This window comes from Hesperophylax consimilis, unplaced genomic scaffold (genome assembly GCF_061612785.1).
Source record: "Hesperophylax consimilis isolate HC1 unplaced genomic scaffold, BYU_Hcon_1.0 scaffold_51, whole genome shotgun sequence".
NCBI lineage: Eukaryota > Metazoa > Arthropoda > Insecta > Trichoptera > Limnephilidae > Hesperophylax > Hesperophylax consimilis.
This window is the reverse complement of record NW_028301281.1, coordinates 393,934-411,299: the sequence shown is the minus strand read 5'-3', so window position 1 is coordinate 411,299 and position 17,366 is coordinate 393,934. Positions and strand designations below refer to the sequence as shown.

The window sequence follows — 17,366 nt, the reverse complement described above, 5'->3', positions numbered from 1 at the left end:
TATTATGTAGATAATAAAAAAAATTAATACAGTTTCATCTATTGTTGTTTTTACCTTGTTTTTATCCTAGTCCAGTAAATTTAGTGAATTATATGCAATATAGAAGATGCTCTTTATATATGTCATAGTTCAAAGTGTAATTGAGTGTTTGTTCATCGCCGATCCAACTGATCTTTTCCGTATTTATCACTGATACATTTGTTTATTTTTAACCAATTTCTTTATTCAGCACCCAACCCATGTATTTGTAATGGGGCCTGAACAGTGCCAACGGGTCAGGGAGCGAGAAGAAGTGATGCAATGTACTTCCCGCACACAGCTAGGATTCAGTGGGCGCTCGATGATTATTTTATTTTTATATAAAAAGGGCTGTATAATGTATATCATATAAGACTTGACTTTAGGGCTTCCTCCATAAATAAACCACTCACGCTTGCTCTAACCTATCCGGTGTACAATTTCTCCTTATTGGACTTCAGCAGTATGAAAGTAATTTAAAATGTTGAATGAAAAACAACACATCGGACTTGCTCCAAAATAAATAATTCATACATCGTTACAGACGTTAAGCGCTCTGCAAATATGTCTTCTGGGCTTTTATATTTTCAAGGGCTAAAAGTGAGTAAATTAATAGTAGGTATATTCAACACTTAAGTATTACTAGGCTACCGCTGTTTTAGAACAAGCTATATCAGTAGTGGTATACCGAGGGATTCCAATGTTTTCAGTATTAACATAATGTCAATATTTTAACAAAATTACATTTATAACACAATTTTGCAAAAATGTGACTTCCAGCTGGTACAGAAATACTTTCAAACATGCGCTTTTAAAAATGGTTTGCCTGTATATAATAATATAATGATTTACCCACAGACATAGGAATTAATAGACGAGACGATAATGGCGAGGGGTAAAATCAACTGTTGAAGAACGAAGGGAGTAAGGCTGACTGTGATTCGTCAATAAATCAATCTGACAGTAAATAGGCATCTCGCATTATAATATCACCATTTACTTCTTAAAAGTAAAACCTGCTTTTGAATGAATAGACATTTTTACATGGGAGCGCAAATTACTCGCCACGTTATGAACAAATTTGCGAAGTCCAAATTCGGCAAAAAAATTCGGTTCTATTTTCAGAGTCGAATATTTCGTTTAAGTATTTAGTTAAGACACTTTTATAAATGTTCATAATTTACTTCCCAGCAACCAACCAGCTTTGTGTTTCGCGTCCAGACGTTTCTCGATGTGATAGTATATGTTTCTAAAACTGATCTATATTATACGATGTGAATATGCTTAAAATAAAGTAAAATAATGCTTATATATGGAATGTAATACGACAATTGGGTTTATTCTCTTTTTCACATCTATTTTTACAAGTTTTCATAGTACAAGTCAACATTTTGCCGTGTTATTTCGTAAAATGAACCGATGATGCCTCGACCATAGTTCGCACAAGAATGATGACGTCACGTTTTCAAATTTCACTTAAGGCCATACGCGAGCACAGTCGGCTCCAATGGAACCGGTATGGGGAGTGGGGATAATACGCTTTTAATCACTTAGGGCAGGTCTACTAATATTCATATGTCTATGGATTTACCTATAAAACGCCAGCGTCTCCTTGAGGATACATTTATACAATCTTTTCTCCTAATATAACTACTGTTCTTGGGAAATTACATGTTTATCGTTGATTACACAGAATGTGTGCAAAAAAAAAAAAGTTTTTTCAAAATTCCAATGATTATTTTCTTATACAAAAATATTTTTTCATAGAAGAATATTTATTTTTCCCATATATTTTTTTTTACCTAAAGACTACCTTAAAACGTTGGAATTTTGAAATAAGTTATTTTTCTTATTACTTCTACTTATCATGTAGAATCACCCCTCGAAGTTAGCGCACTTAACCTCCGGACATCCTGTACACTATATTTAAAAATATATAAACACATTATATGGTAAGATGGTATAATTTACAAAAAACAAGTAGTAAGTTATGATGAAAATAGAATCAGAAGGCGCACGGTGAAAATTTTGCGATGGCACGCCAAGAGTTAATCAATAAGTGGATATTATATAATTTTGAATAGGTTTTCAGATGGTTTTCAGTAAACGTGTAATATTTGTTACAACATGTTTAGAGTGTATTATAAAGTAAACAATCATAATATCTTTTTGTCACCCTAAGCCTTAGAATAAACAAGAACCTTGTCTCCTTAGGGCCTAAGGATACAAGGTTCTTGTGTTAGATTCTCTTCATATATTATTTTTTTACTTTTTTGGTCTTCTCTGTAAAGGTAAAGTATTCAACAATTTGAATCAAGAAGTATTTTAGAAACACGGGGAATGTGATTGGGCCCAAAACTTATTAATCTAGATATTTAATTAATGTTTTAACCCTTGTTTTTTAATTTATTTTTTAAATTCGGGAATAAAAGGCTGTTTTACATCCTGAAATCGGGACAGCCTGACATGACTAACTCCAGCAATTACAGGCCAATATCCTTAGCAACTTTAACTGCAAGATTATTTGAAAGGGTAATATTAAATGAGATACATGATAAATTAAAATCCAAAGATAACCAGATGGGCTTTAAATGTAGATTATCCACTAATATGGCAATATACACTGAAAAGCAAATAATAGAATTCTACAAGAAACGAAAAACTACCGTATACGGGTGCTTCTTAGACCTAAGTAAAGCCTTCGACAGGGTCTGTCATAAATCATAAAACATTATGGGATAAATTAAAAGCTAGGAATATACTTACCATATATATAAACACACTATCCCGATGGCACTCCCAGCAGGAAAATGTTGTACGGTGGGCAAGTACATACTCCCAACCAATATATTTGCGGTCAGGAGTAAAGTAAGTAAGGCAAGGAGGGTGTATGTCCCCCATCCTATTTAATGTATACATAGACGAGTTGTCAAGTTGCCTGGACATCAGAGCGGGCTGTCGTGTTAACAATGTATGTATAAACCATATAAGCTACGCAGACGACATGATCCTCCTAGCTCCGTCGATCGAGGGATTAAGATTACTTCTAAACATTTGTGAAGAATATGAAAAACAGCATAATATGATGTACAACCCGAAGAAGACGGAATTGATTGCGTTCCACCATGGAAAAAATCCAGACACAAGTAAGATGCTCTCTGTATACCTTAACGAGGCAAGAATAAATAGATGTTTGAACGTAAAATACTTGGAGCACATTATTAATCAGGACCTATCGGACGATAGCGATATCGAACGACAAAGGAGAAGCCTAAGCATAGTGTCTAATAAGATTGCCCGCAGATTTTGCCAATGCAGCAATACCATTAAAAAAAAAATATGGTTCAACGCATTCTGTACTGGCCTGTATACGTGTGAGACATGGTGTCACTACCGAACTTGCTCAATGGAATGACTCCGAGTTCAATATAATGACGCCTGTAGAATCATATTTGGATACCGAAGATACAGCAGCGCATCGACAATGTTCACGGAATTAGGACTAAATGAATTTGCCGGCCTGATGAGACACCGGGTCACTGGAGCCAGGATGCGGCTAATGGCCTCCGCCAACACGTAGGTGACCACAGTCTACCAGCACCAAACGCCACTCCTGAGTGAGCGCTGGGCCCAAGCTCACTCAAGACCACGCCCTGCATAGTTGTGCTTTGTTGTTAATTTATACTTCTTCATATATTTTTTTCATTTTTCACATACCTATTGTACAAAAAATATGTACGTCTATATGGGACGCGTGGGATTGCACTAACCTCCCCACATCCTGGAATAATAAATATTATTATTATTATTACTTTAAGAAAATAGTTTTTTAAATTTCCATAAAAAAAGGCTTAGTTTTTAACAAAAATCACAATATTTATATCGCATTTTCTTTTTATTTTGTGCAGCAGTGAAAATTAATTTTCAAGTAATCATTTTATTGTTTCATTACGTGAGTGGTTTATTTATGTTCATTCATTTCAGATAGTTTTCAGAAAACGTCGCTTGTGATTAGCAAGGAATGATTTATGTATGGAAATCTTATTTAGCAACTAGCAACATTCTCAACGTAAGTAGTAGTGATAACACGACACATGCGGGCATTTAACTAAGCTTTGGCCTTGAAACTCATTTGAAACCGCCACGCCCACCTCAAAATTCTTATAGAAAACGAATAATATGGCTACAAGCTCAGATCTCATTGGTGAGAAAAGAAGGATTGGTTTGATCTCTCGCTCTCTACCATAATGACTCGTGTAACAGAAAGAGATGACGGAATTTTGCCGTGAATGGTTTATTTATACACGCGGGTTGTCATTTGCTGCCAAAATACTATCATTTCCGTCGTTTTAAAGTTGTTCGTGATAAAAATACAATATAAGCCAGTATAGTGTTAGCGAGTTACAAACATATATTCAACCTACCTACGTAAGTTCAAGTTTAAAGTGAATTGACAGTTTTTAGGTTATTACGTAACATACTTGGCATATGTCTTCCTCCACAACGTATAAATGTTATTTATTATATCGACCAACTAATTCATGTTATTGATTAGTGTTATCCTGTATTATCTTATTGTTTTGGTGAAATTAAAGATTTTTAAACATATGTAACCATGAGTTCATGAGGCTAAAAAATGTCGGAATTCTTCGTCGTACTGTTGGACAATCATGTTTTGGAAATTTTCTTCAGTGTTGTTGCAAATTTCTTGTCATTTTGGGTTTCTTCTTCTCAGATTAACAAGTTTCATCTTAAGGAAATGCACTGTAAAAGTTTATTTTCTTAGTCAGATGAACCTTGCCCTCGGAAAACATTTCGACATTTTTCTGCTTCAAGGACATTTTTATTTTTAAAATATTTTTTTGGGCTAGTGAATGAATGGAGTAGGCCGAGAGCAATTATATTGTCTATGGTTGCATCTTACTTTTAGATGACCTTGAGTTTTTTCTATCTTGTCTACTGCTCTTTTCCGCACGGTAGGTACTGCTTGTATATCTGTGGTTAAGTACTGTATAATTCTGTTGTATACAAAAAGCCCGAAGATATCGATCTAGAGAGTGGTATATTTATGCTGTGAAGTCTGTGACCATAGAAATTTTTTGACGTTTTAAAATATTGAGGTTATGTTTATATAAATTGTGATAACACATGCGGTTCATGTTGTGTGGTTTCGCGTCTTACTCAGCTTAAACAAAACTAAAATGGTTGCATTGAAAAGAAAAAGGAAGCGGGCAGCTGAAGATGGAAGTAAATCAACCTCTAAGACCAAAGCCCCTAAGCCAAACACTGAGGATGATAAATCGATGGCCGAAGAAGACGAACCAGTCGCTGAAGTGGAAAAACTTGTCACTGAAGATGAGGAAAAAAATAATACGACAAAGGGTAAAACAAAAACCCAAAAGGCATCGGATTTTGACGTAAAATATTTCCGTAAACAGTTAAATATGAAGCCTGCTCAGCTAGTCAGTAAGTACACACTTTCGATTCAATAAAATAATTAGCCTTTTCCAAAAAAATCTCTTCGAAGTCAGTTTAGCAAGAAAACGCACACATTAATAAACACATAAAAGCAAACCGCGTGCCGCAATATACAAACCATAATAAACCCGCATTATTCTTGATATGACAAAGGAATCTAAGTAATTTCCTTAAAAATCACACTATATTATGAAGACATTCAAAATGGCAATTGTTTACCTAACCGCCGTTCTTTTAGGCACGGATTCTGGAAATTACACTTTGTTTCAACTACATGAAATAACCATTTACTTGTACAAAATAGGTTATTTTGTTCTTAGTTTGGGTTATTTGACTAATTTGTGCTTATTTAAACTGAAACGAAATTTCTGCAAACGTCAAACCATACTAAAAAAATGAAATGGTGGTGCAAGATCATTTTATAAGGGAAATTTGTGCATGTAAATAGTTATCTTTTAGTAATTACTTAAGTTGAAACGAAGCGTAATTTCCGTTATCTGTGCCTATTGAAAGCGCAACGGTTAGGTAAATATTTATCTTTTCAATAATTTTTTTCCTTAGAGCTTCAGTTCCTACATATCAACAATTCACTTAATTTATTTTTCAGGCTTGTCTCAATTTGCGGAGATTTGTTCGAAATCCAACAGCACAACTGATTACATGATCCTATATTTGGAAGCCGGAGGAAATGCCAATGAAATTCTGAAGATTCTGGATTACCAAAATAAGAAAAATCCGGCAATCTCAACACCTGTATTTATTATACTTCAATTGTTATTTTCAAAAGTACAATCATCGTCTCCCCAGTACTTCCAAGCTGCCGAAGAAACCTGTCGCTACTTCCTCAACTCGTACGTTTCTACTATAGACTTCACGCTAAGTGAAAAAGCAAGTTCTAAACAGCAGAAAGTAACTTTGAAGTTATTAACCTCCATTGTAGCTTTAAGTCCTGAGTTAGGGTTTACTGTATTGAATCAGCTGTCACTGCAACCCAAAACTCTGGTGCATTTGGTTAAGAATCTGAATGCAAAAGAAAAAGATGATGTTAGGGTTAGCTATATTAATTTTGTCCTTGCATTTTTAGAAGGTAACACTCCACTTATTAAATCTGCTTTGGATAAGCAAGGACTCATCACTCTGATTATCCCAGGCTTAGTCAGAGATAATTCTGAGACTGTCCTTATGGTGTTGGAAACATTCACTAAGAATATTATAAATAATTTGAGCATTTCCAAAACAATCAAAATCAAAACTTTCAACCAAAATATGATTCTATCCATTTTCAATTTGTTTAATTGGAGCGAAAGTGCTTCTGTATCGGAAGAAGAAAAAATAACCATAAAGAAAGAAATAGAAGATTCTGTTTTTAATTTTTTGCTGGTTTTGTGTACCTCTCACAAACACGGAATCTATTTCACTGACAAAACCCTGGGCACCAGCGATCTCCCCACTAGTCAGTATCTGTGGAAAGCTCTGGAATCTCTTATATTTGTATCATGTTGTCTCCCTCTATATTTTGTTATATTTATACACACATTATGTACTTCTTGTTTAGTATTAATTTGTACCCTGATGATGCTTAAGTAAAGCGAAACCGGTCGGTTCTTAAATTAATAAATATCGTGGTTTTTAAAACAAAAAAGTATTTTATTTTATTAAATATGTCAAACCACAAAGTGATTGCTTTCTACAATAATACTAATTTAAGACTTGGGTTCGAACATTACAATCCATTTTTTCAGGCTAAATGATACAGAACGGGCTGAAACTTTGGAATCGTTATGAGAATCATGGTCCGGAACGAAATATTTCAAAAAATTTGCTTTAAGTTGAATCTTTGTAATTATCATAATTCCTACCGGCACTAATTTAAGACTTGGGTTTTTTTTTTTTTTTTAATATCAAAATAATATACAAAAAAATCAAAAAGTCCCAATAAACTACTTTAAAGTAGTTTGTCATTGGGTGCTTTTAACTTAAACAGATTATATCAAAATGTATAAATTCATATCATGAGAGGTGTAATACAATAAAAATAAAAAACAATTTAAGCTTATGTAGTTAGAAATAGTTTGTATTAGAGTCTAGTACAAACTATTTCTTTCAGCTAGCCAATTTTTCAACAAAAAAATTCTTTTTATATTTGTACATTTTTTGATTTCTGCAGGTAACATATTTAAACAATTTGGTATCATGTAGTCTAGCGTTCTTTTTCCATATTTGTTTACATGCTTTGGTACGATTAGTCCTTCATTTAATGTAAAACGGGTATTGTAAGTGTGTTCCAGTCTATTTATGTACATAGGGCTATTTATGTGCTGAGAAATTATTTTATACCACATAATTACTCTTACCGAGAGGATTTTCAGATTTTGATAAAGGTGTGGAACATTATGCCTTTGTTCATATAAACTTTTATGAGCTAATAATTTAACAAGAGAATTTTGAACTGATTGAACATGATTTATATTTGTTTTAGAGGAAAATCCCCAAGCTGTAATTCCATACCTTATGATAGATTCAGCTAGTGATAAATAAATTATTCGAAGTGTGCATATTGGAACATAAAATTTTAATTTATATAATCTACTAATAATAGATCTCAGTCGTTCACAGACTTTATTTATCTGTAAATCCCATTTGAAAAAACAATCAATAATAACACCTAAATAAACATAGTTTTTAACCAGTTCAATATTTTCACATGTAAACAACGCAGGGATACCAACATGTAGGCAATCTGAATTGTGTGTTTTAATTTCGGGTATAATAGTATTTACCTTGGCATTTGGTGATCTAATGTGTATCAATTTAGTTTTTTTTGCATTTATGATTAGGCCAGAGTCGTGATACCATTTTAAAAGTTCAATGTAATATTTTTGTAAAAGTTCAATACATAATTGCAAATCACTGCAAGAAAACACCAATGCAGTATCATCCGCGTACACAAAGTGTTTTACATGTTTAAAAATAAATTTAATAAAAGATACATAAATTATATATAAAATAGGACCTAATATGGAACCTTGAGGAACACCTGCTAAGATTTTTCTTTTTTTACTTAATGTGTTCAAAAGCTTTATTTGCATGCACCTGTTGTTCAAATAATTTTCAAATAGTTTTAGAAGTTTCCCTCTTATTCCTATGATTTCTAGTATTTTCAACAATTTTTTATGGTTAATAGTGAGCAGCGTCCTCGTGTGGAGTCCAGAAGCCTCCAGTCAGTTTGTAAGGCTGATCGGTTGTGTAGGCTTCTTTCGTTTCACGACAAGGATTGGCGTGCCGTTGAGATTGATTGAGGTTCGCTTCTCATTAAAACACTTGTGTTTTTTGTTGATATGTTTAATATGTCACACAGAAGAGGGTAGACATTAAAACGAGAGAGAGAGAGAAGCGAGAGTTGGTTGATAAAGAATGTTGAAGAATGCTATTGCTAGAATTGCTCTAGAATGATCACACCAAGCTATTTATAAACAATACACGAATATTTGACGTGACTACAGACACAAGATATTATAGATGCAAATTAATGACAATATTACACTATGACGTGCCATAGACAAAAAGATTAAACACAAAAGGTGGCACAGACAGAAAAGGATAATGTAAAAGGCTCTACACATCGAGATTATAATATGAAAAAATGAAAGAGTTTAGGCTTGACTGAATTGACTGAATTTAAATATAAAGCAGGACAATCACAAGATACGACACGCAACATACTCCCGGCTTTGACAAACTAAGTTTGTTAACAAATCATGATGAAGTCTATGAAAGTAAAGTTCACTGGGTTTCACTGTGGGGAATGCAGTGGCGGATCCAGGGGGGGGGTCACGGTGGTCATGACCCCCCCCCTGGGCCCCAGCCCAGGGGGGGTCATGACTACCTAGGTCCTGGGGCCATCCAGGACCTAGGTGGACCACTAATTAAAATTGTTAAACATAATGTTTTTATATATTTTTTGTCACAATATAAATATTATTTAAGTACTTTCAATATTTAATTAATTTAATATAATACTTTGTTTGACGGCAAACGCATTATTCGGGAACGAACGCATCGAAAATTCGAATGTTACCGCGTCACCGCGCACCGCCACCGGCGCGCGCTTCGGCCGCCACCTTTCATATTATTATGACACATTTCGTGTAACCACGTGTGACGCTTGCGCGCGCTTTGTTTCGACTAACGTCTAGCGTCTAGCAAAACCTAACCTCAATCGGAACGACTAAACTTTATTAATAAAGTGTTTACTTTTATTTGTTTACTAAGTTAAAAAAAATAAGTTCCAATATAAGTAATAGTGTTCTTAAAAATTGTTGCTGCAAATTCAATTCATTACAAGAAATGGTAAGTAATCTAATCAGTTTCTTCATTATGCCAGTGTATGTGTGTTTAAACTCAAATGTTATTTGTTAATGTTCTAAGGCTGGGGTTAGACTCGTAAGTTTTTTTCCTGTAAATCGCTCTTGAAGGCGAGTTTGGCAAAATTCCCAATGTAAACGACACCAAAAGTCACTTAACGTAATTTTAGTAAGTTACAGAACTTATTCTTTCGGAAGTTTTTTGACAGGTCTGGACAGGTCTAACGCGCCCGCGCGAATTACCAGCCTTCCTATACTTCCTAAAGCAATTCTTAAGGCGAGACACAACCTCGTTCATCGAGGTTTTGCCCAAGGCTAACATTTTAATTTATTTCGGCGAAATTATAATTGAATTTAAAAAAAATAAAATTATGCCGCACGAGGGATGCAAGTTATTTATATTTTAGATTAATAAAACAATACCTTACAATTAATATATTTTACGTTCAACGATTTTAAAACTTTATAACCCGTGTATAACTATAAAGTTAGCGGACTTAGCGGTAAGTACCAGATTTTATTTTTCTAGATGATGAATTAATAACTTCGGAAGTGGACACATTTTTAATATTTTTAACAAATTCTTCAGAATCAATTAAAATGAAGGCTAAAAGTGTGGATAGATTTTTTTACTAAGATTACGAAAACGTTAGTAATTTTTTTTAGAAATGCATAGTATTATTTTTAATGATGAATTTTGAATGATTTACATGAAAATGTTCCGTCTCCGATTATGTTCCCTTAATTTTGTAAAATTCCACACTGATTATTTTTTTTATACGGCAACACTTTGATATCCGGCGAATTTTTGAATTTGACGTTTAACGTTCACTAGATTTATTGTTTGTTCTCTGCGAACTTAACCACTTTTGATTTGACTTTTTTCATGAGTAGGTGGTTTGGTATATGCTTTTTGCTAAAGATGGCGGTGTTTTGACAGATGTTATGAACAGAACTCCGTACAATTTCATGCCATTTTTGTGACATTCGTGTGGAAAACGTTCTTTTTTAAATGACTTTCGGCTAGTTAATTACCGTTTTTTTGCACATATAAAATTATGTCCCGTCTTTCCGGTTTATAAAAAATGGTCTGATTTTTCGAGTTGAAATTTTAAAAAAATCACCAGGGTTTCAAAAATACGAGTGGAAACTTTTAAAGCAATCATTTCTTTTATATATGATGGCGAATAACTACAACGAGGAAAAGGAAATTCAAAAAGTTGCAAGATTCCTACACACAATACTATGTTGAAGACACACCTGACACCATGTTATATTGTGGTGAAATAAGAACACGATTAATAATTGTAATCTGTACTGTATTGGTTGACAATTGACATTACACGAGCCTACGCCGCCCGGGCTTGCGGAGCAAAAGACAATCTTAATGATATACCTAGTGTTACCATATCCAACAATACCTACTTTTTACTTGTATATATTATTATCAAAATTAAATTATAACTTCTTGTAACTGTAACTGACCGGACCTAAGTCCTCCATCACAACACAAGCAAGCATTTTCGGCTTTCTGTGGTGGTGGTAGGAGTTATTGTTGGGTTATTCGTAACCCGGGAATGTTTGTCTTTCTTTAAAAAAAAAAAAAAAACTTGACCACGACTACGTGACCCCCCCCTGGCGCCAAAGCTGGATCCGCCCTTGCTTATAGCCTTCCTCTAAGGGTACGGCCGAATGCTAGCATTCGCGGAGAATTTGCTTCATTTAAGTGTGACGTTTTGACAATTAAACAAGAGAAAACTTAATATTATCGTAAGGATTGTCTGTAAACATGATTAGTGACTTGTTTGTGGCACAATAATGCTATTAAATGAATTGAATAATGTAATTGCGATGTTTGTAAAGTACGTAACATGTCGAAAGCCAGATGAAAGTGATTTAATTTACAATAAACTACACATACCATTGAGGATTTCTAACTAACTTACCATCACGCCGTTTCCCCGCAGGGGTAGGCAGAGAGGACGGACCGCCAAACAACTCGGTCTTGGCACACACTTTATCGCCTGTCTGAATCGTTCCCACAATCAATTCCAATTTTGAAAATCAAATCAAGTCCCAGTTCTAGAGTTCATTAAACCGAGGTACACCGAAATGGTTATTTCAGGAGAACAAGAAACAAGTCTAGACATCTGGTTTCACAGTTTATAGATATGTATACAGGACTTCTATGTTTTAGCATAGTCTAGCTGCATCGATAGATCGATGCTCTGAGGCAAAGGGAGTAAATCATAAAAATGTTAACAAAAAAAAAGTATTGTAAAGTGCCCTCGATGATTTATAGTAACTACATATTTATTAGGCTGGAAATAGTGCGAGGCGTACGTCGGTCTCATACCGTCAGTTATGCGACGATGCCATTGTGCTGTTTCTACGTCGCCCGAATACAGTGGTCTTCAACTATTTATGTTGTTTTTATTAATATTGTGGGGACTACTTTAACTCGTCCCACATATGATAACACTAAATAATTACTCCGCCGTCTGAAGCCCCGGGAGAGCCAAGCGCGGACGGGAACGCAACTCTCTGCCATTCCACTTTCAACTTTCGACCAAACCACCATTCTCCACTACCACCGTCTCTGCGTTCACTTAACTTGTAAATTCATTCTCGCAAATAAATTCAACACAGATCGCAGACCTTTATCTTTCAATCATCAGAATTCCTTGAACACAGATTTACGATACCGGCAGCCATCGTAAATTACATTTATCCTGCCATACTGGTGATCCCGGCTTTACACTGCCATACTGGTGATCCCGACGTACACGCTGCCACACTGGTGACCCTCGACATTTCTGGTGATAATAATATTTAGTGGACACGGTAGGTCGATCGTTGAAGCTGGAATCCTGGACAATCGAGTAAGTAACTTCCAATCTCATTACTTACAATCTCATTTTCAACATTTTCAAGTCCAGTATATTTATTAGAGTCTGATTGTCGAATCATAAAGCACATTTCAAAAAAACATTATTGTCCCACCAATTCTAATAATTAAGTATATCAAATATACCCACTAATCTGAACCAAAAAACTCGTATATTCGAATAGTATAGTGCCAAAAAATCTCAATTTCAGTGAAACACCGCACCAGCAGCTGCAGACCAAGCATCAAATTCACCGCAGAACGCAACAATCTCTGCAGACCAACATCAATTTCATCGCAGATCAAGGATCTACCGGATTGCAACAATAACATTTGGCTGTCATCAGTTGTTTTGTTTTGCTCTATCTAAAATTAATTTTTTTCCATTCTATTTTGTTTTCTGGCCAAAAAAAAGTGTAGTGTGTTGTGCCTTGAGGTTTCTTCTCCCTTTTGATCTTCCAGGAGTCACTTTTCGCTGCTGATTTCCAGATATTTATAAACTTTTTTACTTCTGTCATTTTTCATACTATTATTGTAGTTGTTTACTGTTGTGAATAATGGAGGAAGATTTCCCTCCTGGACCCCCTACAAAGCCCCCAGATCCCTCTCCGGACCCCCCAGACGGGGAAAATGTAGAAATTTCTGACAGTGATTCTGTCATTTTGACTTCTACCAAAAAAAGGAAATTTACTCCTTCTTCCCCAATAAAACTTGACTCGCCTTCGACTTCACAGTCCCCACCAGCACTTTCTCAACTTCCTCCAACAAACTTTTATTCTCTTCATTCCCGTGGCCCATTCATAGTATACGCCCAAAAAACTGAGCAAGGAAAAACCATCCACCCTCTTGAATTTGGCAAATTCCTATCAAATAGCAAGAATCTTTCAATCAAGCCTGGAGGTGTAAAAGCCGAGGGTCGCTTCCGAATCTCCGTCGAATTCCTCTCAGGGTCAGCTGCCAACAGTTTCATCAAAAATATCTTCATTTCATCTAATTCAAAGTTTAAGGCATATATCCCTACTTTCAATGTCACTCGCATGGGCCTGGTCAGAGGTATCTCGACCGATCTGTCCATCGAAGAAATTCTGTCTTCACTTTCAACCCCCCAACACATTGGCAATCCCATAAAAGCCAGAAGGCTAAATTACAAGGACTCCTCTGAGGGTATAATTTCCTGGAAGCCCTCCCAATCTGTCGTTATCACCTTTGAAGGTCAATCTCTTCCCTCCCATATATATTTATTCTTCAACTCATTACCAGTTGAAATGTATACTTATCCCACCACTCAGTGTTTCAATTGCTGCCGTTATGGTCATACCAAAGCTGCATGCAGATCTCAACCCAGATGTTTTAAATGTGGAGAAAACCACGCAGCTGACCAATGTCCTTCTTCCTCCTCACCTAAATGTTTTAACTGCTCAGGCTCACATACAGCTATCAACACATCTTGCCCAGAACAATCTCGCCAAAAAAATATTAAAATTTCTATGGCCTCTCAGAACTTGTCTTTTCTGCAGGCTTCTAAACTATTCCCGCCTGTCAAAAAATCATTTGCTGAGGCTTTATCCAGCAACTCCTCATCCAACCCTCTTCCCTCCACTACAACAACTTCTTCTCGTTCAACTAAATTCACATACAAAAACGCTATTTCTAAACCGGCTCCTGGATACGATCAGCAACAACACAACTCACTACTCTTAAATCCCAATGGTTCACCTCTTTCAAATGCCACAAATGGGTGTGCAAATAATTATAATCCGTCCTCAATGAACTCTCTTAAACTTTCTGAAAAACTCTCCCAAGACAATTCTTCATTTATCCAAACTCTTATTATGCTTCTAATTGACCTTATTTCTTCTCAAACTAATCTACCGTCCAACGCTGCTACTATTATTTCCACATTAAAATCATTTATTCAAAATGACTCTTCAGGATGTCAGAATACTTCAGTGGAATAGCCGAAGTGCTATTTCTAACAAATCTGATCTCCTTAACCTATTAAATTCCAACTTTATTTCTTTGGCTGCTATCTCGGAGACTTGGTTTACTCCATCCACCCACTTTAATGTGGGAGGGTATTCCTGTCTCCGCGACGACCGCCCGGAAGGTTCGGGCGGCGGTGCTGCCCTTTTTATTAAAAAATCCATATCATTTTCCCCAATAAATAATATCAAACCCCCCAATGCTGACTTCCAAATGGTTGCAGCTAAAATAAAGGACACATCCTTTATTTCAGTCTATCTTCCCCCAACAGCCCACTTCAATAAACAAACTTGGTTGCAAATTGTAAGTCAACTAAGCCCTCCTTTCTTTATATTAGGCGATTTTAATGCCCATTCCCCCGTCTGGGGTTCTGCTTTCTCCGACCGAGATGGTCGAAGTGTGATGGATTTCCTAGATCAATCCAACCTTTTCCTTTTGAATGACGGATCTCCTACTAGGATCTCACGCCCCAGCACAAACCCCAGTGCAGTGGATCTATCGATATGTTCTACTAGTTTGGCTTCTCTCTCCTCGTGGGTGGTGTCCCCCGACCCTTGCTCCAGTGATCATTTCCCGATCACCATTACTTATCAAACTTCTTTCCAATCAGACAAGTCTCATATTTCGACAAAAATTAAAACGAAACACACCAAATGGGATGAATTTAACTCTCATATGGACAAGTTCCTATTAAATTCACCCGCCACCGATATATTTTCCGTCAAAGATGATTATAATAACTTCAAATCAATGCTCATAACTGCAATAAATAAATCAAATCCTCCCCCTAAAACTAAATCTCTCAAAAAACTCCCTCCAACTCCCTGGTGGGATGAGGAATGTTCCAAAGTAGTAAGAATTCGGAAAGCTAAATCTCTTTCCTATCGTTACAATATGACTATGGAGAACTATCTTATATACAAAAACGCTGAATCCAATGCCAAAAGGGTATTGAGGTCAAAAAAAAGATCCGGGTGGTACAACTTCTGCAGTTCAGTATCTCCGAACACTCCAATTTCGGAAGTTTGGTCTATGATCCGAAGATTTAGATCTTCCTTCAGTTCACCATCTCCTCGAGCGTCTCATTCTAAATGGATTGATGAATTTTTGGACAAAATTGCCCCCCCTTCTGTACCTAACTTAGATGAAATAACGCCCATCTATAATACTCCTATGTCTAATCATTGGCTAGACTCTCCGTTCACCTTAATTGAGCTAAAAAATTGTTTATCAACAGTCAAGGACTCATCTCCAGGCAGAGATGGTATACCTTACAGCATAATCAAAAATAGTAATGATAATGTTCTAAACCACTTCTTAAGCATCTTAAATAAAATCTTCCAGACTGGTATAATGCCTGATGACTGGAGTTGTCAAATAATCATCCCTATTTTAAAAACAAACAAATCACCAAATTCTGGATCCAACTACAGACCAATCGCTCTTTCATCCACCCTCAGTAAACTTTATGAAAAATTAATTAAAAACCGATTAGAATTTTTTGTCGAGAGTAAACAGCTTCTCTCTCCATCTCAATTTGGATTTAGGAAAAAAAAATCCACTCAAGATAACCTTGCCATCATCAGTACTGATATTAATTTATCAATTTCTAAACAGGAAGTTTGTCTTGCCGTCTTTATAGATATAGAAGGCGCCTTTGACAATGTTTCCATCCCAATCTTGAAAAAAAAACTTCTAGGCCTTGGCCTTCCCCCCATGTTTGTCCAATCTATTATTAATCTATTTCTAGATAGAAAAATTTTCATTGAACTTCCAGATATTTTTCCTCAAAGTAGGTCTATTTGGAAGGGTTTACCACAAGGCGATGTATTGTCCCCCTTACTGTATAATATATACACATATGATATGCATGTCGCTATTCCCCCACAAGTAAAAGTTATTGAGTTCGCAGATGACATAGCTTTCTTCTTATCATCCAAAATCATCCCTCTCGCCGTCAAATATCTTAACGAAGCCATGAATGCCCTTTGCACATGGCTCACGTTAAATGGTCTTGAACTTTCAATCCAAAAGACTCAGTGTGTCACCTTCTCAAACCGCCATAAAAACCCCCCCGTTCAAATTTTATTTAAAAATTCTCCAATCCCCAACGCTTCTGAAGTAAAATTTTTGGGAGTAACATTTGATAGGAAACTTAAATGGTCTTCACATATTAATAATTTAGTTACTAAATGCGAAAAAAATTTAAATATCATCAGATCATTATCTGGCGTTTGGTGGGGTGCTCACCCTACTTGCATTAAGTTGCTTTACAACGCACTTATTCGAAGCCATCTTGACTATGCCTGCCCACTTTTTAGTACTGCCTCAAAAAATGTACTTGATAAATTAGACAAAATTCAATCTAAATCTTTGCGAATTATAACTGGAGCGATGCAATCGTCACCCATCAATTCCCTTCAAGTAGAATGTTCTGATCCTCCTCTTTATTTAAGGCGTCAACTATTTGCTGACAAATTTGTTCTTAAATGTTTAAATTCTAAATGTCATCAGGTTATCCCCAGCGTCTCGTTGTTCATTCACTCAACTCATTCATCTACAAACAGAGCTTCAACTAAACCTCTTCCTGACATCTGTAAAAATTTTAAGTCTCTCTCAGAACTTCACATCATCCA

At 35.7% G+C, this 17,366-nt stretch overlaps 1 protein-coding gene across 1 annotated transcript; it reads left to right on the top strand.

The window, feature by feature from the left end:
• Nucleotides 1–5,163: 5,163 nt before the first annotated feature.
• On the top strand, nucleotides 5,164–7,115 carry LOC149408841 (nucleolar pre-ribosomal-associated protein 1-like). Its single transcript, XM_089650388.1, has 2 exons — nucleotides 5,164–5,484; nucleotides 6,104–7,115. Exons 1-2 carry the CDS (start codon nucleotides 5,220–5,222, stop codon nucleotides 7,081–7,083), a joined length of 1,245 nt encoding a protein of 414 aa, XP_089506514.1. The 5' UTR covers nucleotides 5,164–5,219; the 3' UTR covers nucleotides 7,084–7,115.
• Nucleotides 7,116–17,366: the final 10,251 nt, after the last annotated feature.